General features: G+C 36.1%; 1 protein-coding gene across 1 annotated transcript in view; it reads right to left on the bottom strand.

The window, feature by feature from the left end:
• necab2 (N-terminal EF-hand calcium binding protein 2) overlaps positions 1-25,477 on the bottom strand; it is a 143,059-nt gene that overhangs the window by 21,511 nt on the left and 96,071 nt on the right. Inside the window, exons 6-7 of the mRNA XM_016287795.1 lie at positions 797-933; positions 303-444 (exon numbers count right to left, since the gene is read on the bottom strand). Of these exons, the coding sequence (XP_016143281.1) occupies positions 303-444; positions 797-933 (279 nt within the window). The remainder of the gene's footprint in view (positions 1-302; positions 445-796; positions 934-25,477) is intronic.

Here is a 25,477-nt window from a genome sequence, read left to right on the forward strand (position 1 = left end):
GAACGAGGGTTACACAAGTAACCTAGACGTTCCCATTCAGTCAACTGTCATTGGCTTGTTTAGTTAACACTCGAAGGTGATTGGGCTCTCGGGCGAGATCCCAATTCGTCAGTCACTGACGTAACGTTGAACGTGACTGACTGAATGGGAACAGTTATTCAATAAAGAAACACTCCAAATAAGTTGAATTATAATTTTGTATCAGCAAGTCTTAAGTGATGTGTCAATAAACATGTTAATGGATTAGAATTATACTTAGTATTTTACATAAATTATGCCATAGTTTTTTTGTTTTTTTTTACTAGGGGGATCACCTCACCTGCACCTGTGTTGATGTTCCTCATGCTGTCCTTTGAAGTGACTCTGTTGTTGGGAGGATAATCTGGCACCGGGGTTTCATAGCGCCTATCTGGGACACGTGGGCTGGTCTTACTGGGGTAGGATCTAGGTCATAACAGGGAGAACAAGGACAAGGAATACAGATGATTAAAATGTTTAACTGAAACCAACTAAACAGTATTTAATTGAATTAGAAATAGTCTTTTTTTATTTAACTTAAACAAATCATTTTTAAATGTATGATGGCAGCAAAATTTTCATCCATTTTTAATCCCATACCCGGGTGAGATCCCAAATCTGCTCTTTTATTATTAATGTCCGCAAGCCATTTGAATCCTGCAATTACTGTAATGTAATCATAAAGCATTTGCTAAATTGAAAGTCTCCTTAACTTATGGATACATTCATGTCCTAATGGACATATATGTTGATGAATGGGACAAGCTCGATTTCTCACCCCACTGATGAATGCTGCTCATCAATGGCATCCACAGCACTCTCTACAGAGTTCAGCAGAGACTGGATCTGATTGGCTGATTCCTTCAACAGGAAGCGGGTCACAAACTGCTCAACATTAGTTCCACGTTCATATACCTGCAGTGAGCGAGAGAGAAAAAAGAGAGAGGAAGAGGAGATTGAAGGAGAGAAGACAGATAAGAGCACATCAGCACTTTACTGAGGATCTTAAGCATGTATATTTGACAAAGTTCTGTTTGAGAAACTCTAGTGAACTTTGCCCCAGCTTTAAGTACAACATCCAGAGGTGCAAATCTCCTGAGGGACCCGGGGGATGAACATGTCTGGAATGAGCTCAAAGAAACAAGAAAAACAAGATGCAGTTCGTGTAGGCAAAAGCTCAAGGCAAGTTAAGTTCTGAAAGCTCATAATGGTATTGGACATTAGAGGAGCCAACACTCATTGATCTGGTGACATTTTAGCCACTTCCCCAAACACTCAAGGTTTGTTTTACACCGTAGAGGCATAATGTCACACAAGGGTGTTGTATTGAAAGAAATACACTGTGAAGGTGTTAAAGACTATGGCCCTGAATCCACTTTAGTGCTGAACTTCAAGCATTATTATTGTACATATAAACCATAGATTCTGTCAAACGCTCCCAGCAGCCACTGTGGAGTCTCAGTTTAGAGGTTTGCAATCTCTCAACCACAAATGTCTTTTTTTGCGATTTCCTCTTATATTCTTGATCACTGTCCTATCTAGATATTGTCAGGATGGCAAAAACCCACAATAAAGCAACTCTCTTGTGTAGCAGCCAAGACTCAAATCCTGGGCATTGTAAAAAACGAGTAAACAGCTAGTCTTTTGCTTGCTCAGTCATTGTCCATTGGCACAGATATTATGCACTGATTTGCAGAAAGATCGTCATGGTCAGCGTTTTAACCAACCCCGGCCTTCACTACTGATCGCAATTGAATATCTAAATGGAAAGGCAGCATTGGCAAGGGAGTAAAATTGGACTGCAGTCCTGGCCTCTGTAAGGTATCTCATAAATTATGCCGCATTGCCAATGCAGACTTAGGATGACTTGTGTATAAAAGACCATAACAGAAGGAGTAATAAAGAAGACTGGGAGCACTGACAGTCTGTAGTGCTCCATCATTCCAAGAAAACAAATTAAGTGAGTAAAGGAGAAGGGGTGAAGTGTGGAGTTGTGTAGCCTAGTAGTTAAATTTAAGGGCTGGAAATGAAAATATTGCAGGTTTGATAGGGCTTAAAGGGATAGTTAACCCAGAAATTATATTTTAGAATTTACTCAACTTCATGTTGTTCCAAATCTGTACGACTTCTCTTCTTTTGTATTCCACAGAGGAAGGTTTGATGTTTTGGACCACACCGACTATCATAAAATTAACAAAAATAGAGTTCTTAAAATATCATATTTTGGGCCAGTGCAAACAGTCTTTTGGTGTTAAAATAGTACCATCAGGATTGACTAAAGACGTGCAGTGAAGAATTAGCGCTGAACAAGCCTGGACACAGTTATTTTTGTGCCTAACCTTATTGAATATGCATTTGTAGGAGTTTTCCTTTCAAACACAAAATTTATAAGAGGAGAATATTAAAATGAATCACGCAATGCAATTTATTAACATTTGCGCTCGGCAAATTACTGGTATTTGTGCCATTATTTAACGCCCAAAAAAAGCATGTCTTAAAGCAGGTGATCGTTTGCGCTGTTCTTGGTAGATTGTGCTGGTCATTATGGAAATTATCTGGCTGCCTCTGTGTTCTTTAAAGGGGTCATATGATGCGATTTCAAGTTTTCCTTTCTCTTTGGAGTGTTACAAGCTGATTGTGCATAGATAAGATCCCTGAAGTTGCAAAGACTAAAGTCTCAAAACCAAAGAGATATTCTTTATCAAAGTTAAGACTCTGCCACGCCCCCCTAAAACGGCTCGTTCTAACACGCCCCCACATATCTACCTCACTATGTGGAAATATTAGCATAATGCCGCCCAAATGTGCACGCAAAGAAAGAAGGCGTGGTTTCAGGTGTGCATTGTCAGTAAATCACCCGCAGAATTTTTCCCTGCCATCTGCACTTTTATGGAATTGCTCTCTAACGCTAATTTGCCCTGTTTAGTAAATCTGACCCTTTGTGTACCGCAGAAAAAAGAAAGTCATACAGTGTTGGGTTCTGCCCCTTTAAGAATGTGATGCTTAAGAGTGTACATGATTTGGAGTCATTAAAAAGAAAAGAAACGATGCACAGCACGAGATTCATGTAGTTTGTTAAGACTTAAAACGATCTAATAACATCAAAATGGCTTTACATGTTGATTCTTTCCTGATCCCAGTGTGGTGATCATATTTTATTGTTGTTTCTGAGTCATTTGTGGTTCATGTTAATTGTTTATTGAGATCGCTGTGGATAAATGTGACCCTGGAGCACAAAACCAGTCTTAAGTCGCTGGGGTATATTTGTAGCAATAGCCAAAAATACATTGTATGGGTCAAAATTATTGATTTTTCTTTTATGCCAAAAATCATTAGGATATTAAGTAAAGATCATGTTCCATGAAGATATTTTGTAAATTTCTTACTGTAAATATATTAAAACTTAATTTTTGATTAGCAATATGCATTGCTAAGAACTTCATTTGGACAATTTTAAAGGCGATTTTCTCAATATTTTGATTTTTTTGCACCCTCAGATTCCAGATTTTCAAATAGTTGTATCTCGGCAAAATATTGTCCTAACAAACCATATATCAATGGAAAGCTTGTTTATTCAGCGTTCAGGTGATGTATTATCCTCAATTTTGAAAAATTGACACTTATGACTGGTTTTGTGGTCCAGGGTCACAAATAGTGTAAACGCCAAATGTGACGCAGTTATTTAACTATGATTATACATTTGTTTGGTTTCTAAGTAAAAACAACAACTTGAAAGAAACAACAACAACTACGTTAATGTTATGTTATCTTTATTGGTAACATAAAGGTTTGGAATGACATGAGGGCGAGTAAATGATGACAGAATTGTCAGGTTAGGGATGCACGATATATCGGTACCAACTCTATAACTGATTATTTAATATTTATTCATCTAATACTCCCTTAAAATTAATATTTAAAATCACTAATAATAATAATATCAACACTGTTAAATGTAATCTTACACAAATCCCTAAATGACTATCCATTTAGTGTTGCCTAAATTCAATTGTAGCATTTAAAATAATTTTTAGTGCTATCATTTTTTAAAAAGTAGTATTTAATATGAGCAATATATTGCCTATCAACAATAACATCAACAATAACATGAAAATAATTAATGATATTTATATAATTACAATATGTATATAGGTCTAATTATAATAATTAATAATAATTAAATTAATTTAGTATCATTTATATAATATTACAGTTTTTTTATATATTTTGAATCAGTTTTTATTTTATATTTTCCATTTTAATTTTAGTTTTAGTTAAAGTCTTTTTTGTGTTTTTGTCATTTTTAATACTAAAAATTATAGTGTATATATAGTATCTATATAGTTATAGGCATTTTACATCAAGTTGAACTAAATTAAAATAAGTAATGTTTTTAAACTTTTTTTCCAATTAACAAACATTTTTCAATAGTTTATTTTAGTTTCAGTTTTAGTTTTAGTTAACTAATAACCCTGATACCCTTTAACCCTGTTTCCTAATCAAATTGTTTTGTGACATTGCATTAAAAAGTTGCATAAAAACTGTGGTGACAAATAAACAATTTTTTTGTCATGCCCACCTGCCTGAACAAGGAGACTCCAGGTGGTGTCGATGGCGGCTGGGAAGACTCTGAATGATTTATGCTAACGGTATGCCAGGTCAGCGGCTCTGCACTGCGTTTTAGTGCCAACGAGGGCCTTAACACGCATCAGCAAGCATGGAGGCAGGGCTTACTGTCCATGCCAAAATAAACTTCTCAACATAACTGGCAAAGCAAATAACTTTTCAATCCTGCAAAATACTTTATCCAAATAACAGCAATGATGACGTTAGAAGTAAATCAAGCAGAAAAACAAATATCCTGAAGATATCTATACAAATCAAACTATATAACCGTGACAGGCCTTTAATGAGGTATAAATGTGTTTGAATTTTCAGGACAACACCATGCGAATCTAATGATTTGTTGCCCAGACTGCATGAGTGCATAAGGATATGGGGTTTAAACCTCGGTGTCATGAAATATTCATTCTTCTCTATTATGGTTCCAACGACACATATACCCAACCACAAATGTACAAATGGTCTGTCACCCTTCTGTAAAATATGCTCTAGGCACTTCTGAAAGTGTGACTGATAAGGTGAATTACTGAATAACAATGAGTGACATACTGGACAAAAGCATCCCGAGACACCTGCGCTCAAACCGAGACCTAAATAGTCGAGAAGAGCATTATATGTGATGCGCAAAGACAGGTTTTCCACAAGTTAAACAATGGCACATACAAGATGAAAATACCATCAGGGTCTGAGGAGAAGTTTGTGAGGAATTATCTAATAATTAGAGATTTTCCACAGAGAATATATGGCACCTTTGGTAAAAAAAAAAAAAAAAGAAAGCGCTGACACATAAAATTTTTTGTGTTTTGTGGAGCAGGCATTAAATGTAATAAGCGTGACAAATACAGACAAATGGATAGTACTGCCATTAACGCAATATTTCATAGTTCAAAGGAAAACTGGGTATAAAGAAACCCTCATATCAAGCTTAATAACCAATGCCGGTCATTTTAATCAGCCATCGGCAAAGGAACCCCAGAATAAAATGGCATATTATAGTGGGACAAGTAATTTGACTGATTTGTCCCAGCCTCTTTAAACGCAATTTTGCATATCACAAAATGTTGTTGCTAAGAAACATATTGACTGCTGTTGCTAGGATACGATTAATTGGCTCATGTCTGAACAGAGAATGTCTAGTGTGTTTTTGCCTTAAAATAGATAAAAGCTTACAGCTATACTAACATATTTACAAAAAAAAAGTAAAAGTCACACCCTTGTATTTGTTGACAAGGCTGGCTGATTAAGATACACAGATACTGTGCCAGATAATTATACAACATACAAGCATCTGTTAATTTCCATTATATTATCCAATATATTAAATAGCTATTTATCACTTTTTTTTCATTTGAGTGTTACCATAACAGTAATTATTGATCCAGTCTAAATTTTAAACTTTACAACCATCCTTTTTTTTATTTTTGAAAGCTGGATTTTACCATTCAATGCTAGGTAAAATTATATTTTAGATATATTATAAAAGTTATTTTAATAAATGTGTTAAATATATTATTTTTAATATTCCAGTGCTGCATAGCTACTAAACTAAACAGAATGTTATTTTTAAATAAATAAAATATTAAATTTGACACACTGGGGAGTTACTCAAGTTAATTTATTTTGCCCTTTCATGCCTTCCATATAGACTATTTAAAATACATTTTATATGAAATATATTAAATTTAATTCACAAATACTTTGAGATAAAATCCAGATCATCATCCACAGTCTCTGCTGCTTCTTGTTCTCCAAGTGCCAAATGAAGGAGGGTTAAACAGTTCTCTAGAATAAGCCGAAAGGGTAAACAACCCTCCCAAAATTACAGAGCACAACAGAGGTAGGCAAAGGTTTTCTCCCACCTACAGTCTAAACCTGCGGCTCAACGTAGTTAGACAAAGCTTCCGAGAATTGAGAGAAGAGATTCAATCACAATCGCATTAACCAAGCCTGAAAACAGAAGTCATGGTATAATGCAGTTATTCAGCCAGGGACACATCCATTCACAGGCCTAAAATCACTGTTGCTGAGACTTTACAAAACCAGGATTAAATCCCAGTCTGGTAAAAAATGAAGAGAGAACACAGACTTCCTATTGTAGAAGAAGGATGATTGAGCTGTGCCTCCATTATTGTCTGAGAGTGTGTGGGAAATGGGTTGTTCAATGCTACAAGATAAAGACTTACACTTTGATTTCTGCTGTTCGCTGCAGGTGTCTCACGCATCTTTCAGTGTGATGCTGAAGGTTTATCTAACTTTGGGCATCACAGTTTCCCTAAGCCTTTTGGGAGGCTTCCATCTGTTCCAGCCACCGCACCGCATTTTCACTTTCATCTCCCCTAGAGAGAACAGTTTAACCCAAAGTCCTTTGACAGACTTAGAGTTGGGATTTTATCCTTTAAGAACAGATAAAGTGTGACACTGCAGCTGTGAAAGGCAGAGAATGTATCCTTTTAACAGACGTATAGTTACACAATCAGCTATTTTATGTTTCTTTGACCCCTCTGCAGTACAATCTGACAGAGAAAGGTTGGAAGTACATTTATAGTTTTCAAGACTGTTCTTCCAAGAATTCAGTAAAAATATTCCTATGAGAAAAACAAATCAATTTCACCTTTTAAATGCAAGTTACACAACGTCTCTTTTTTAAGCCTATTCAAAGCGGCGATCAATGTGAGGAATAATAATTTTCAACTTGCATGGTTGAATTACGGATCAAGATTAATACATCTGTGTTCGCAGTGACTGTTAGTGACTTAAATTCAATAGATTTAGTCACGCTGGCAGAAAGCACAAACAGCAAAAATTGTTTAGTAATAAAAAAAGAGCATAAGCTGAATATGTAGAGGCACACGACAATAATCTTCACTGCCAAATATCCATATCCCCATGTGGAAGAATTTACTTAAGAGAAAACACCATATCATAGATCTTTATTCACAAACCTTATTAGATCGGATCACTAACTACATGTCAATCAAATCCTCTGTGGCTTTGACCTTTATAGGTTTGACATTTAGATTCCTGAGGGCATCTCTAGAGGATAGGCAACCAAGCCTGAAAACAGAAGTCGTGGTATAATGCAGTTATTCAGCCAGGGACACATCCATTCACAGGCCTAAAATCACTGTTGCTGAGACTTTACAAAACCAGGATTAAATCCCAGTCTGGTAAAAAATGAAGAGATGAGAACACAGACTTCCTATTGTAGAAGAAGGATGATTGAGCTGTGCCTCCATTATTGTCTGAGAGTGTGTGGGAAATGGGTTGTTCAATGCTACAAGATAAAGACTTACACTTTGATTTCTGCTGTTCGCTGCAGGTGTCTCACGCATCTTTCAGTGTGATGCTGAAGGTTTATCTAACTTTGGGCATCACAGTTTCCCTAAGCCTTTTGGGAGGCTTCCATCTGTTCCAGCCACCGCACCGCATTTTCACTTTCATCTCCCCTAGAGAGAACAGTTTAACCCAAAGTCCTTTGACAGACTTAGAGTTGGGATTTTATCCTTTAAGAACAGATAAAGTGTGACACTGCAGCTGTGAAAGGCAGAGAATGTATCCTTTTAACAGACGTATAGTTACACAATCAGCTATTTTATGTTTCTTTGACCCCTCTGCAGTACAATCTGACTGGAAGGTTGAACGTACATTTCAAGATTGTTCTTCCTAGTATTCATATGAGAAAAACATCAATTTCACCTTTTAAATGCAAGACACACATGGTCTCTTTTTTAAGCCTATGCAATGCAGTGATCAATGTGAGCAATAATCTTTTTCAACTTGCTTGGTTGAATTACGGATCAAGATAAATACATCTGTGTTCGCAGTAACTTAAATTCAGTTGATTTAGTCACGCTGGCAGTAAGCACAAACAGCAAAATCCTTTAGTAATAAAAAAGAACAATATGCAGAGCCACACAACAATAATCTTCATTGCCAAATACCCATATCCCCATGTGGAAGAATTTACTTAAGAGAAAGCACCATATCGCAGATCTTTATTCACAAACCTTATTAGATCGGATCACTAACTACATGTCAATCAAATCCTCTGTGGGTTTGACCTTTATGGGTTTGACATTTAGATTCCTGGGGGCATCTCTAGAGGATAGGCTTCATGGCAGGCTTATAGGGGAACTTGTATAAATAAGTTAATTCTAGTTTACCTCAGAGAGCGCACAACAACAACAACAACCAGTGAACTTGAAAGTGCAAATCTTTATTCACACCCCACAGGCAGTGGGAGGCATCTGAGAACAATGTTATTATCAAGCTGCAGCCACCACCAGCAAACATGCACAGGGCTTCTAATTATAATCGCCTCTTGCAGAGTTTTCCAGGCAATTTTAATCAGGCGGCTTGATGCTGGAGAATTATCATCACAAAGACAGGACTCAGTGTAACAGTGACAGTCTTTGCTTTCGACGCAGAGGAAACACAGGTCCACTGATCTATGTCACGGTGGGAGCGTTTCATAACCACACTGATTGAGACAGCAGTCGGGAAATCTAGTGCTCCAGCTGTGTTTCAATTGTGCCCACCTCTATAAGCCATAATGGTGATGAGGCAAGTAATACCGTGTTCAAACACAAACCATCATCAGTGTCTTATTCAGCCATCTCTTCTTGATCCACACAATTCATGAGATAAAATGACGCAGGTTACTGTCAGTGAAAGAATGGTTCACGCTATCTATCATAATTTACTCATGTCGCTGCAAACTTGCATCACTTACTTTCTCCCGCAGAACACAAAAAGAGTAATTTTGGAGATGCTAGTTCCTCTTTTCTATGCAATTACAATGAAAAGCACCCTAAATGTATCATAAAAGTAGCCCATATGTCTTTATGACATGAAGTCATGTTTCTTCAACAGATCAGATTTTTTCACCTGCTCACCAATGGATCCTGCGCAGTGAATGGGTGCCGTCAGAATGAGTGTTTAAACAGCTGATAAAATATCACAGTAATCCAAAAGTAACCCACACGACTCTAATCGATCAATTAATGCCAAGTAAAAAATTGTGTGTTTGTAATAAATTCATCATTAAAACCTCTGTCCATAATATTGCTTCTCCAGTGAAAAAATAATGTGGTCTGAATCAGGAGAGAAATATGCACAGATGCATTGGTAATGCCAACCAAACCACCTGTTCCAAACATATGGACACTTTTTGGGTGTTTTTGCAACCTTTTTGAAGCTAAAAAACTATAAAGTATAAACACACAGAAAAAAAGGGGTTTAAAATTGTACCTTTATAATACGTAATACGTACCCTTAAGGTACTAATATGTACCTATTAGGGGTAAAAAAGGTACAAATATGTCCTTTTAAGGGTACTGCTCCAGGGACAAGCTGTTGTACCTCAAAAGTTACAATTCTGGCCCCTTATTTTTCTGTGTGAACTTAAATATGAACCAGTTGCATAAGCCGCTACGTTAAGACTGCGTCTTAAGAACTACCAACTAGTAGCTAGCCAAGAGGTAATCAGACTTACTTTTTGGATTCAAATTAAACCGTTCTCCCTTTTTATAACTGACTTGAAAAAGTTATGACCAGTCTTAAAGAAAAAAAATTAGATGACTATCTTTTTAAGACTAGTCTAAGCGGTTTATGCAACCGGTCCTATTTCTCCATTTGTGTTCTATGGAAGAGAGAAAGTCTTGACAGAAGACAGATTTTTAATTATTAATTTTACGCCACAGTACAATAAACAGGAGGAGGAACGGCCACTCATAGACATCGTTCTTCACACAGGCAGTGAATTTCACCAGCGATGACGCTTAATGAAAAGCTGTGTAAGATACGGGCAATAGAGTTCATGATTCTCCAGTCATAAAATGCAGTCAGAGACAAACAACTAGGGCTGTGGACTGCACTTCATCATAAAATGCAGCAGCAGAGAGATTTATAGAAGGAGCCTCAAAAGTTTAATGAACAAGTGTGTACAAGCGCTGTGGCCGCACTTAGCTCTCGCAGGGCAGGCGCAGGGCCCACCGTTGTGCTAGAGCGCATGGGCACAGGCTGTGATTCACACTCTAGCAGTGGAGAGATGAGTCTCAGGACAGTAATGAATGACAGACGGGAGTTCTAGTAAAACGCCTGGAGCTTCACATGCCTGTGAAATTACCACTTCACACCACCGATACTGGAAAGGGTTCGAGATGGAAATAGTGGAATATATTGGAAGGGCGGCAGCAATCTGCTTACTGTTTAAATCAGCGGTGCACCTAAATTAAAATTCTTGGATGGAATGGAAAAAAAAAATTTGAGGGTACACTAAGCCGGAAACCAAGTGTCTGATTTTTTATTTGCTAGTTTCATTGACTCAGTTATTATAATATTGGGTTATTCATCTGTGCCGTCCTGATAGGCATCACTGTGTGAATAGAGGCACAACTGTCAGGGTTAAAATCTAAGTGCTACCCACGAGAGTCATTCGTTTAATGTCCATTAAACTTATTGCTTATTGCATGAATGGAAACAGAATTAATTATAAAAACAGTTATCACTAGCATTGTACACAACCATTAAACATTTGGGGTAGATGACATTTATTTGATCAAAAATACAGTAAAAACATTAATATTGAGAAATATCACCACAATTTAAAATAACTGCTTTCTATTTAATATATTTTAGAACGCTATTTATGATATTAAAAGTTTATTTATTTATATATATATCAGTCTCCTGTGTAACACGCTTCTTCAGAAATCATTCTAATATGCTGATCTGGCGCTCAAGAAACATTTCTTCTTATTATAATATTTCTTAAATATTATAAAAAAATTCACAATATTTAATAAATTAACTGGTAACACTTTACAATAAGGTTCATTAGTTAAACATTAGTTAATATATTAACTAACATGAACTAACCATGAGCAATACATTTGTTACTGTATTTACTAATCTACGCTAACGTTAGTTAATAAAAAATACAGATTCATGTTAGTTCACAGTGCATTAACTAATGTTAACAAGATTTTAATAATGTATTAGTAAATGTTGAAATTAACATTAACAAAGATTAAGAAACGCTGTATACGTGCAGTTCATTATTAGTTCATGTTAACTAATGTAGTTAACTAATGAACCTTATTGTAAAGTGTTACCAATTAACTTATGCTCCTCTTTGAATTACAATTCATTAAATACAATTCAAATTCAAATTCAAAATAAACTTCCTGTGATATGTGGCAAATTCAGCTGAGGTTCTACAATATGTAATTCTGTATTTTGCTGGATTTTCTGTAGAGATTCGATAAATTTCTGTTTTCTGGAGATTCAATAAACCAAGCACTGTATCCCCCATGACACTTCAGTAAAACAGTGATTAGAATATGAAAAGGTTCCTGTCAACTGATCTACAACAATTCAATTCAGCAGTGATGTTCTGATTCAGTGGTGTTTCCCACTGTTCTCCTCTCATTGTCTTTCTATTACGTCCATGTTGTTGCTGCAAAAACTGTCATTCATCCAGATGCAGATGAAACCATAGGATGTTAATTTAAAATGACTGCCGACAAATGGATTTTAAAGCCACTCTCATGTTGCACAACACTATACTTCAAGTTATGCCAAGCCAGAAAGGAAACAAGTATTTGAAAAGCAATTCCATAACATACGGCAGCTTGGGACATTGAGCCATGGAGGCTCATTAGCACACAGCCTGCTCAAGGATAACATTATGGCAACATGCAGAATCTGAATTCCAGACTCGCCGTCTCATAAATATTCATTCACACTATGGAGAAAAGCAAGGGAGGAAAGAATGAACCTGCTCATTGTTTGTGCATGGCTTTTTTATCCTGTCCCCAATGCTAGGTATTTAAATCCTCTAACAGGCCAGTAAACAGCCTATACTGTATATGACAAATGTATACAGCAAGTGTATGAGACTGAAGCCCTGCACACTAACTGAATCATCAACAGCAACATTCCAATGAGCCCCGAATTAAATTTCCTCCAAGCTTAGTGGTAATGCACCATAGTAGGTTCCAGAAATCTGAGTCTCTGTATACTGCAGATATATGTTGCCGAAAGCATTTCTAGTTTAAGGTCCATGATGCTTTATCTTTGACACTTTTGCACTCTCATATTGTTATTATTATACCCGAGTTTAGACTATAAAGCCAAAAGTATGTACATAGACATCTGTATACTGCAGATATATGTTGCCGAAAGCATTTCTAGTTTAAGGTCAATGATGCTCTATCTTTGACACTTTTGCACTCTCATATTGTTATTATACCCGAGTTTAGACTATAAAGCCAAAAGTATGTACATAGACATCTGTATACTGCAGATATATGTTGCCGAAAGCATGTCTAGTTTAAGGTCAATGATGCTCTATCTTTGACACTTTTGCACTCTCATATTGTTATTATACCCGAGTTTAGACTATAAAGCCAAAAGTATGTACATAGACATCCTATTTAATTAAGATGTTGGTAACACTTTACAATAAGGTTCATTAGTAAACTACATTAGTTAACATGAACTAATAATGAACTGCACTTATACAGCGTTTCTTAATCTTTGTTAATGTTAATTTCAACATTTACTAATACATTATTAAAATCTTGTTAACATTAGTTAATGTACTGTGAACTAACATGAACATCTGTATTTTTATTAACTAACATTAGTGTAGATTAGTAAATACAGTAACAAATGTATTGCTCATGGTTAGTTCATGTTAGTTAATATATTAACTAATGAACCTTATTGTAAAGTGTTACCAAGATGTTAATGTATGAATGGGACAAAATCTCTGCAAACAACATATGAAAACCCTTCCTGAACAACAACTTGTGTGTATTTGACAGTTTAAGCACAATAAGACAAATAAGACATGAAAGAGAACTTAGTTTAGTACTCACATGCCCGTGACAGGCGCTTTCAGTGGGTGTGCTTCAGATGTGTGCACTCAGAAAAACGTATATAAGAAGTTTAAACTAATATGGTTTAAAACACATGATTTCAGCGCGATAGACAAAATCAAAACCAAAGAGATGTTTTTTTACAAAGTATTTGAAGTACGAATTGTAAAAGCACAGCCCTATTCTGGAAAAGGGGGCGGGGAGCAGCAGCTCATTTGCATTTCAAGAGACATGCACGAAAACAGCGTGGTTCTGCTTCCACTTAAAATAGCCATCTTCAAAATGATGTAATAAATGATCTGTGAGGTATTTTGAGCTGAAACTTCACAGACACATTTTGGGGACACCTGAGACTTAAATTACATCTTGTAAAAAGGGGCATAATAGGTTCTCTTTAAGGTAACAGAGTTCAATTCTTAAATTACAGTAATCAATTTTAAGGCAATGAGTAGAAACATTGTAATGAAATAATCAATAATTGTATTATTTACATCAGTGGTTTTCAAACCTGTCCTGGAGGACCCCCCTGCCCTGCACATTTTCTGTCTCCCTAATCAGACACACCCAATTTAGTTCTTGCAGTCTCTACTAACGAGCTGATGAGTGAAATCATGTGTGTTAGATGAGGGAGACATACAAAATGTGCAGGGCTGGGGGTCCTCCAGGACAGGTTTGAAAACCCCTGATTTACATGACAAAACATCTCTAAGAAAACCCAAAGTCACAATAAGCCAAGTTCTTTAAGCACGCCACATGATGTTCTCAAAAAATAACCCTACATGCCATAAGTGGTTACCAGGGAAACTAGGTAACCGGGGGGACATTGTGCAACCAGAAGCAAATGAGCGTAAGTGAGAGTGACTGAACACAGGAGGTGTGTAATATATGTCTACAATATAACAATGGCCAAACCCCCTCACCTTGGGTCAACATGAAATGAAAGGGGAGAGAAGTAATGTAGCATCTGCAGCTAAGAAAACATTAGTTTCAGGAAATGTCCTTCACCTCTATTTGGGACCTCAGATTTTCACAGCAGGGGTCTATGAGAATCTGTATGTATTGACCAAGCTTTAAAAAAAATAAGGCACAGAGATTAACTTCTCTTTCATCAACCAATATACATGAAAAAAGCCATTTTGGTACAATATATTAGGATATAAAGTAACAAATAAAGTTTGGAAACTTTAAAATTAGATTTTATTTTTACTTGCATGAAGCACCTGTGTTTAGGGATGCTTCGATCCACCTTTTTCACCTCCGATACCGATTCAGATATCTAGGGTTCAGTATTGGCCTATACCGATACCAATCTGATCCGGGTTTTTTTTCATTTAAATAAATGTAGAATTTATATATCTCTGTGTGTGGAACTGATAATCATTCTTTCACAATCTACTAAATACAGACTACTTAATTATAAAGAAAAATAAACAATAAATATGAAAAAAATATATGTATATTCATAATCTATAACAAAAATATATCATAAACTAGGTTAGTGGATAATTCGGCAGCAAAAGTTATTCTAGAAAAATCAGTGCACAATAATTCTTAGCCTTTCTTTTAACAGTTTGAAATTTCAGTTACTGTGTGCATTAAAAACAATTTATAGTCTTTTCTACGCCCGTGTTTTGTTCTCACAGACACCCAGTAGCAAGTAACAAAACAACATTAAACTCTGGCAAGAAGATAAAGTCCTTTTTGTAAAATCATAGACATTTATTTACAAATCAAGTATAATAATGGGAACACTGAATGATCTTGGAGATAGCTTAATGAGCTGACTGTCATAACCGAATACGACCAGGGTTTAAAGGGGTCATATGATGCTGCTAAAAAGAACGTGTGGAACTGATAATCATTCTTTCACAATCTACTAAATACAGACTACTTAATTATAAAGAAAAATAAACAATAAATATGAAAAAAATATATGTATATTCATAATCTATAACAAAAATATATCATAAACTAGGTTAGTGGATAATTCGGCAGCAAAAGTTATTCTAGAAAAATCAGTGCACAATAATTTTAGAAATCCTATTGTAAAAATGATCTTGGAGATAGCTTAATGAGCTGACTGTCATAACCGAATACGACCAGGGTTTAAAGGGGTCATATGATGCTGCTAAAAAGAACATTATTTTGTGTAGCGTGTCTGGCCAGAGCGACAAAACAAAAACATTAAAACCCATTACAAACGAGGCATTTGTTGCATCCAGTGGGGACATAATTACTGATTATAATGACTTATACTGTCTTTTTACGCGTTGCGTTGCATTGCATCGTGCCACGTAAACATAAAACCCTGTCTGCATTTGTGATCAGAGAAATGACAAACAACAAGTGCTATTCTACACTGCCCAAAACTCGCGTTTGAATCATCAGTGGCAAATGATAAATGAAAACGTACTTACGTGAGTCAGAACTGCCGGCATTTTAGTCTAACGTTACTCTCCCAAGATCAGTAAACAGTCCTCCATAAAATGTGCCGGCGATCCACAGCACAAAGTTGATGTATTCCCTCAGCGACCAGTTCATAATCAGCTCCAGGCATGACGAAGCGGATATCGTCCTCTTTTGGAAGACCAAACAAAGTAGTTTCGGGATATGGTTTCTACGTGTATTTATGCTTTGATTTGAACGAAAACAGTGCGTTCAGAGGATATTCTCTAAAATAGCGCTATGGTGATGCGGAGAGACACAGAGGAGACGAATTGTTGAATAAAGTCGTTATTTTTGTTTTCTTCGCGTACATAAAGTATTCTCGTCGCTTCACAACGTTACGGTTGAACCACTGATGGCAGATGGACTATTCTGACGATGTCTTTCATACTTTTCTGGACCTTGACAGTGTAATTTAATTGGCAGTCAATGGGACAGTCACAAGCCTCCCGGTTTTCATCCAAAATGTCTTAAATTGTGTTCCGAAGATGAACGAAGCTTTTATGGGTTTGGAACAACATGGGGGTATGTGATCAATGACACAATTTTCATTTTGGGGTGGAGTAACCCTTTAAGCTATTGTATGGCTTCAGAAGTAACACAGAATAATACGCACAATCTCGGATTTGGATCGGCCCTCTCTGACTGATACCCGATCCGACAAAAAATGGCAGTATCGGAGCCGATACCCGATATGTATATCGGATCGGCGCATCCCTACCAGTGTTCATAGATTATACTGTACAAAAATAATATATGGTAACAATTTAGTATAGGGACCAATTCTCACTATTAACTAGTTGCTTATTAGCATGCATGCATATTACTAGCATATTGGCTGTTTATTATAGAACACCTGAGAAGAGATGATGCCAACCCCTCAGAGGACCTCAGATGATGCCAACCCTGAAACAACATACAGAACTACCACATTTTGCTATAAGTTTGATTGTATCATATAATAATATGATAAAAATCCACCCGCTCCTTTTTTTAATCCCCATAAATCATAAGCAGCATCTCAGAACAAGCTGTTTGCAGAATCAGTAAAACGTGACATCACATTTTACAAGCCCCACCCACAATTGTTGACGGACATTGCTGTATTAGCCAAGACACTGTCCTGAGTGAGCCGCACAATATCCGTCATGCTTATCTTCATGCTAACATTTAAAAGCAGCATTCAAGTAAGAAATGCCTTCTTATTAAAGCTATATACTTTATTCAGTCCTGCAGAGCAGTGAGATGTTTTCTGCTTTTATTTTATTGTTCAGGTCATATTATCAGCATAGACAGCAGCATAGGTACTGTATATTATGCTGCTGTCACTTAATACACAGATCTAATCTAAACATGCAATTTCTGACCCAGCTGTTTACCTTTACAGACATAACCGACTGCGTTTTTGTAACTTATGTGTGTTTTTAACACAAAGTTATGTGTATTTTGTAGTCTAAGCACAATAAGACATGAAAGAACTTAGTTTAGTACTCACATGCCATGTGACAGCCATTTTCTGTGCATATGCTTTGGATGTTTGTGCTCAGAAAACCATATATCAGAAGTTTAAACTGATATAGCTTTAAAACTCATCTGTGGCGTATTTTGAGCTGAAACTTCACAGAAACATTCTAGGGACACCTGAGACTTATATTACATCTTGTAAAAAGGGGCATAATAGGTGACCTTTAAAATAAAATGTGACAGAATATAATTAAGTTTACTGCAAAATATTCCAGTATATAGCCAACAATAAAGTTAAACACTAAGTTGGGGCCAGTAAGATTTAAGAAAACCAAAGATGCATTCATTTACGAATGCACCGATATATTATTTATCGGCTGATTTTTGATTATTTTAAAGCCATCAGCATATCAGAAACAGCATGAAAAGGGCCGAAACCAATGGTTTATAAATTAAATGCATGGAGACAATGAGTTGCATGTCTTTTGCATAATCCAACGTTTTTCTCTGGGCAAAATAATTAAATACTAATTATTAAATTATTAAAATACCTATGCAATTGACGCTGATGCATCTAACGAGTGAAAAGCCCACGCTCAGCTGTAAATTCATCATAGGTAAGTCACAATGGCAATGCCCCGGCGTAAGTGCGTAAGTTTATTTCACGAACCAACAAGCATTAGGCCTACATTTAAGTGAAAATGAATGGCAGGTAATATGCATCTTTTTATCTTTTTGAAACCTGCAAAAATGGCAGGATAGCGTAGAACACGGATTCACACAAGGTCACATCACGCACCTGCAGCGCTTCTGTGAACGGAGAAAACAGAATAAAAATATATAGGCTACATAAAAAGGAATATATAGGCCTATACACAAAATATATTTCACTTAAGTCATTAACAGATTAACAAAACGAAAGAACGCGCTGCGAAGTTCATGAAAAGGAAACCGAGACAGCAGAAAGCCGTTTTCTTTATTTTGCAAAAGCTTTACAGTTTTGAATGATGTTTTGCTTCTATCTGTATGATCAACCAGCGTTGGTATGACCATATACGGAGTAACAGTTGGCAAAACAATGCAGTGATCGCGTCGGCGACTCACACGCGCATAGCCTATAACATATTTTTGCTAACCTGACATCGCAGCCTGTTCATTACCAAAATAAAATACAGTTAAAGAAACATAAAAAGTTACACTACTCATAAATAGTCCGTAGTACAGTGCCATTCAGTGTGACCAGCGCGCGCCTCACTGCTGATATAGCATATGTGAAGGAGGATGTTTTACGTCGATAATGCGAGTGAAGAACAAAGCATTTGGATTCGTGCAGAATGAGAGAGGTAGGCTTCAGTTTCGCTTTTAAATTAATTTGTTTTGGCTTGAAAATTGCCTGAACTTTAGAGGATTTGTTGTGGAGAGAAGGGAACTAAAATAGCCTAATTGTGTTTGTAATTTTGCTTTATTTCCCGGTATTTTCCCCTACATTATTTCTGAATGTAATATTAAAATGCGACTTACAGCCTACTAATTTAGGCTTGTTTTTTCCTCTCAAAACGCTTATAGGAGTAGCGTTTTTAAAAAAAAATCCATGCTGCAAACATGTTTAAATATCTTGAGAAAATACTTTAATGTCTTTAAAGTGTTGACAGTTTTTTCTTTTGTTTAATACATTTGGTCAAAATCTAGAAAAGTTTATGCTATATTGGCTATGACTAAGCGCAAGTACCAGATCAAGACTCTCTTCGTGATTTTTTTCTTTTTGAGTAAAGAAAATCCTGTACTTTATTATTATTATTATTGGCAAAGAAAAAGTTTTAAAAATAAAGTTATTAACCGGTATTTTTTCTACTCAAACTGGATTCTGAATGGTAATAATACAGAGGAACGCAGGAACAGAAACGTTCAAATACCGATTCTGTTCGGAGTGAACCGATCAGGGTTTTTTTGTGTGTCATATTATCAGCATAGACAGCAGCATAGGTACTGTATATTATGCTGCTGTCACTTAATACACAGATCTAATCTAAACATGCAATTTCTGACCCAGCTGTTTACCTTTACAGACATAACCGACTGCGTTTTTGTAACTTATGTGTGTTTTTAACACAAAGTTGTGTGTATTTTTCAGTCTAAGCACAATAAGACATGAAAGAACTTAGTTTAGTACTCACATGCCATGTGACAGCCATTTTCTGTGCATATGCTTTGGATGTTTGTGCTCAGAAAACCATATATCAGAAGTTTAAACTGATATAGCTTTAAAACTCATCTGTGGCGTATTTTGAGCTGAAACTTCACAGAAACATTCTAGGGACACCTGAGACTTATATTACATCTTGTAAAAAGGGGCATAATAGGTGACCTTTAAAATAAAATGTGACAGAATATAATTAAGTTTACTGCAAAATATTCCAGTATATAGCCAACAATAAAGTTAAACACTAAGTTGGGGCCAGTAAGATTTAAGAAAACCAAAGATGCATTCATTTACGAATGCACCGATATATTATTTATCGGCTGATTTTTGATTATTTTAAAGCCATCAGCATATCAGAAACAGCATGAAAAGGGCCGAAACCAATGGTTTATAAATTAAATGCATGGAGACAATGAGTTGCATGTCTTTTGCATAATCCAACGTTTTTCTCTGGGCAAAATAATTAAATACTAATTATTAAATTATTAAAATACCTATGCAATTGACGCTGATGCATCTAACGAGTGAAAAGCCCACGCTCAGCTGTAAATTCATCATAGGTAAGTCACAATGGCAATGCCCCGGCGTAAGTTTATCCTAGGATGTCACGAACCAACAAGCATTAGGCCTACATTTAAGTGAAAATGAATGGCAGGTAATATGCATCTTTTTGTGTGTTTGAAACCTGCAAAAATGGCAGGATAGCGTAGAACACGGATTCACACAAGGTCACATCACGCACCTGCAGCGCTTCTGTGAACGGAGAAAACAGAATAAAAATATATAGGCTACATAAAAAGGAATATATAGGCCTATACACAAAATATATTTCACTTAAGTCATTAACAGATGAACAAAACGAAAGAAAAAATTGTGCTGCGTTTCGGATAATTGTAACGCGCTGCGAAGTTCATGAAAAGGAAACCGAGACAGCAGAAAGCCGTTTTCTTTATTTTGCAAAAGCTTTACAGTTTTGAATGATGTTTTGCTTCTATCTGTATGATCAACCAGCGTTGGTATGACCATATACGGAGTAACAGTTGGCAAAACAATGCAGTGATCGAGTCGGCGACTCACACGCGCATAGCCTACAACATATTTTTGCTAACCTGACATCGCAGCCTGTTCATTACCAAAATAAAATACAGTTAAAGAAACATAAAAAGTTACACTACTCATAAATAGTCCGTAGTACAGTGCCATTCAGTGTGACCAGCGCGCGCCTCACTGCTGATATAGCATATGTGGAGGATGTTTTACGTCGATAATGCGAGTGAAGAACAAAGCATTTGGATTCGTGCAGAATGAGAGAGGTAGGCTTCAGTTTCGCTTTTAAATTAATTTGTTTTGGCTTGAAAATTGCCTGAACTTTAGAGGATTTGTTGTGGAGAGAAGGGAACTAAAATAGCCTACCGTATCGGAATCGGCCAATAGTTGTTTGCTAAAATCGGTATCATATCGACCAAAAAAAAAATCCTATCACTGCATCCCTACATTCAATTGATCAAAAATGACATTAAAGACATTTATAATGTTACAAAAACAGCTATTTAAATAAATGGTGTTCTATCGAACTTCCTATTCATCAGATAAAAATGTATTTGTTTCCATAAAATATGAAGCAGAACTGTTTCCAACACTGATAATATAAAATGTTTCTTAAGGACCAACTTACATTTCAAAATATCATAAAATAGAAAATGTAATTCTATGGTTAAAATGGTTAAAAATTGTAATAGTATTTGATGATATTGATACTGTATTTTTGATCAAATAAATGGAACCTTGGTGAGGGCAAGCAACTTCTTTCAAGAAAATTAAAAAATCTTACTGAACCCCAAATTTTTAAATGGCAGTGTATATCACACAGATTTGTGGATACAGAAAGTATTATCATCACTTCACAATCTTAGAGGATATGGTATGCCTATATGGATAAAATTAATAATGAACCCAGCTAATGTGCTACATAGCCTACATCTATCCAGTCCCTTCAACATACAGTGAAACAGGATTTGCACAGGGGGTATACAGTGAATCAAAGCTGACCAAAAATCTAACGTTGTCCACCACAATCATCAATCTAATCCTGTCAAAATAGAAAAAAACTACTTGAAAACTGGTATAAAACAGTCCCCAGTCCCCATCTACCTACCAAAATCCCTTCCTGTAAGCATAATTACTGTTTGCCATGTGACAGGCTCATTAATATCAACTCTGGCATCAAACAAAGGCTTCAGAGTGCACTGCACAGCCAACCTGTTCAAAACGCGACAGCTCCCAGCTTGGCATCCTAATAAACTTCTGCATTTACATTTTAAACAACAGAAACTCCTACAACAACTGCTTTTCATCCACTGACAAGTGTGCTCATTTTAGCGCATGAAAACACACACATATGGCACATTACTTGAAGCAGGCAGAAATGAGCTAAAAGACATGCAACTGAATGAAAACCGAACAAAATTATTTGAGAAGAGACGATAAGAAATTTCCTCTGTGTCAACTTCTGTGTCATTATTAACACTGCTAAACCCAAATATTAGCCTCAAATAATAAAAAAACTGCAGGGAGTGAACTGAAGAGTAAGCGTTCTCTGTTTGAAGACTTAACAAGAGGCACAGTGTGTGCATGTCTGGGCAAAGTCCAAGTGCTTGAACTAAGAAGCAGCTAATGAGAAGAGCTCATTAAAACTGTGAGCAGGACAGGCTAAGGAAAGATGAAATGTGTTTAATGAATTCTTGCTTTTCTTTTCTTCCTATCATCTTTCCTCCAATGGCATCCTGCTTTAGCCACCTCCAGTTGCTAAACGGCCAATTAAAAACATGTTCTTGAAGTATTAAGCTTCAGCACACTATATGGCAGGGGTGATGATGACTCTTGTGCACTTTTTTGAAAAACAACTGCCTTTATTTATTTCCATGATAGGATTTTGGTTGGGTGGGATTTGGTTCACTTCCTGCAGTTTTTGAACTCTTTTACTTTCTTTTCAGTTGCAGGATTCTCTCAAAGTATGTAACTGTAAAAGATTTCTGACATTTTAATTGCCATCATTCTTCATATTTACAACAAGAAATCATGCATGTTTTGTGAGAGACAGAGAAAGCGCACACCAGGAGACTATATAATATAGAACATCTGCCAGCTTATATGTGCAGTCAGTGATCTGTAGTGTAGCTGGTATTTCAAACATGTATCTTTCGCATGTTCTCCAGAAATACACTGACAATATACTATGTTTTAGACTTGTTCCTTTCACTCGGAAATACGCAGAGGACAAGCGGCAAGCCGGTAACGTCAAGATGATGTGTGAACGACAAAGCAGTTGCTCGTACAGAAAACATGAGTCCTCTGACAGTGGGTGCGGGTGTTTTCGTCTCAGTCGGCGGCTCTGATCTACTTCCTTTGCTCTCTTGCTCTGACAGGTTGTGACAGAAAGAGAGAGCTGACCTCTTTTCTGACTTCAACGCTCTTCTATTGAGCTCATTTGTTCAGTGGGATGTCAGCAATTGTGGTTGAGAGACTTAATGAGAAGCGTGGTAGAGAGAAGAAACAGAGAGAAGGAATCTTTCTTTCTTCAAGCATTCCCAAAAGATAAACTCCAAAAAACGTGCACTGAATAGAACACGGTTACAGAATATGTGAATGTTGTGGAAGAGCACAGATGTTGCTTATTTTTGGCTGTAACTATAGCTTTTATGTGGGAAAATAAGCCATTACAGCGGACAGACCGATAATTGGTTTCATAATAAAAGTAATAATTTAATAATTTGTGCCTGAACACTAAACTAAACATTATAACTATAACTAAATATTATTTCTAATAATGTATATATTTTTATTTTAAACTATTATTTATAGAGATTATTTTAAATATTTTATTTTTTGAATGAAAATTTGAGAATAAAAATAAAAAATGTTATTGGTTCTGCATATCAGATATCAGATACTTGCATAAACATAAAAATAACCTGTAATTAGTATTTTTCATAAAAAGGCAATTTTGGTTGATCGCTGCTAGTATCAATTTCTAATAATAATAATAATAATACATTTAAAATACATGTTATATATACAGTATAGTTATAACAGAGGTGATTTTTGAGTGTGAAAATGTGTGAATAAAACTAGAATTTTAAATTGGTTCTGCGTAGCAGTTATCGGATACTTGCATAAACATAAAAATATACTGTATCAGTGTTGGTCATAAAAAGCTAGTACTGGTTGATCACTAGTATGGAGCGATCCAATAATCATTTAAATTGATTCTACATATTGGTTTTCATAAACTTTTAAGCATGTCAAATTGACTAATCATGACTAATCACATCCAAAATAAAACGTTTGTTTCTACATAATATGTGTGTGTACTATGTATATTTATATGTATATATATATATATATACATATATATATATATATACACACACACACGTAAATATTTCTTAAATATATACATGTATGTGTGTATTTAAATATAAATATACACAGCACACACACATATATTATGCAAAAACAAGCGTTTATTTTGGATATGATTAAGCATGATTAATCGATCTGACAGCACTAATACTTACATAAACATTTCGGTGTTGATATAAAGGCAACATGAATGATCAAACTCAGAGCGGGAAATGCAAAATAGAGCACAGCAATTACAGACTGCTTTGAGTGGGGAGTGGATATTGCCGTCTATAATCTATAAAGGATATTAGCCCAATGGCTACACCTCAGATCAATTCACCATGGCATAGTTAAAGCAATCAGATCCTATTAGAGAGCATAAAAGAATTATCTAGTCTATACACGGCATTTTAAAAATCTAAATCTGCTTTAGGCATCTGGGAAATTAGTTAATTTCATTTCCACCATTGTTGCAATAGAAGTGTGTCCCTCCATACACATCCCACACCACTAAAATGCACATAAGCTACAGTGCAAATTGATGCCTGCTGGTGTGCAAGAACATGAATATTTCATAGGCTGTATGAAAATAACACATTTACATTAATAATTAGCAGAAGCCTTTAACCACCAGAGAACAGAGGACTAGATTTTGAGTAATGAAGAGGCGTAAGGGGACACTAACACTTATCAATATCAATGCCTGTGGCAAACATCACTTTGATTTTGGGCTATTTGATTATCCGCCCCCTCAGGCAGACATCAGTCTCATGGTTCTGCTACTCAGCTAGAGGAGGGGTTTGAATCTCCAGAGACTTGGCAGTAATGGAGAAGACAGTGAATAAACAAAAGCTGTAGCTTGTTACTCAGTCTAATGTCAAAGGTTCATAATGGGGAAGAAAGATTACAGAACGCTGTTGTTACTCCAGTCCACTCACATACTGTGTTCCAGTCCATGCTTTACTTGGCACACAAAGCTTAAAGGGGTCATATGATGCGATTTCAAGTTTTCCTTTCTCTTTGGAGTGTTACAAGCTGTTCGTGAATAGATAAGATCCCTAAAGTGGCAAAGACTAAAGTCTCAAACCCAAAGAGATATTCTTTATAAAAGTTAAGACTCGTCCACGCCCTCCTAAAACGCCTTGTTCAAACACATGTCTACATCACGATGTGATAAGATTTGCATAACGCCGCTCAAATGTTCACGCAAAGAATGAAGGCGTAACTTTATTGTTGCTGCCACCGCCGCCACCATGTTGTGAAGACGCTGTGTGTTTCATTGCAAAAGCGAAAATACTTTGTTTGGCCTTCCAAATGAGGACACGACTAGAAATCAGTGGTTAAGTTGTATTTACAACACTGTTCCAGAACAGTTAAAACCAAATATTCAAATGTGTGCAGCACATTTTATGGAGGACTGTTTCCTGATCCTGGGAGA

Source organism: Sinocyclocheilus grahami, unplaced genomic scaffold (genome assembly GCF_001515645.1).
Source record: "Sinocyclocheilus grahami isolate Dianchi unplaced genomic scaffold, SAMN03320097.WGS_v1.1 scaffold225.1, whole genome shotgun sequence".
In the NCBI taxonomy this organism is placed as follows: Eukaryota; Metazoa; Chordata; class Actinopteri; order Cypriniformes; family Cyprinidae; genus Sinocyclocheilus; species Sinocyclocheilus grahami.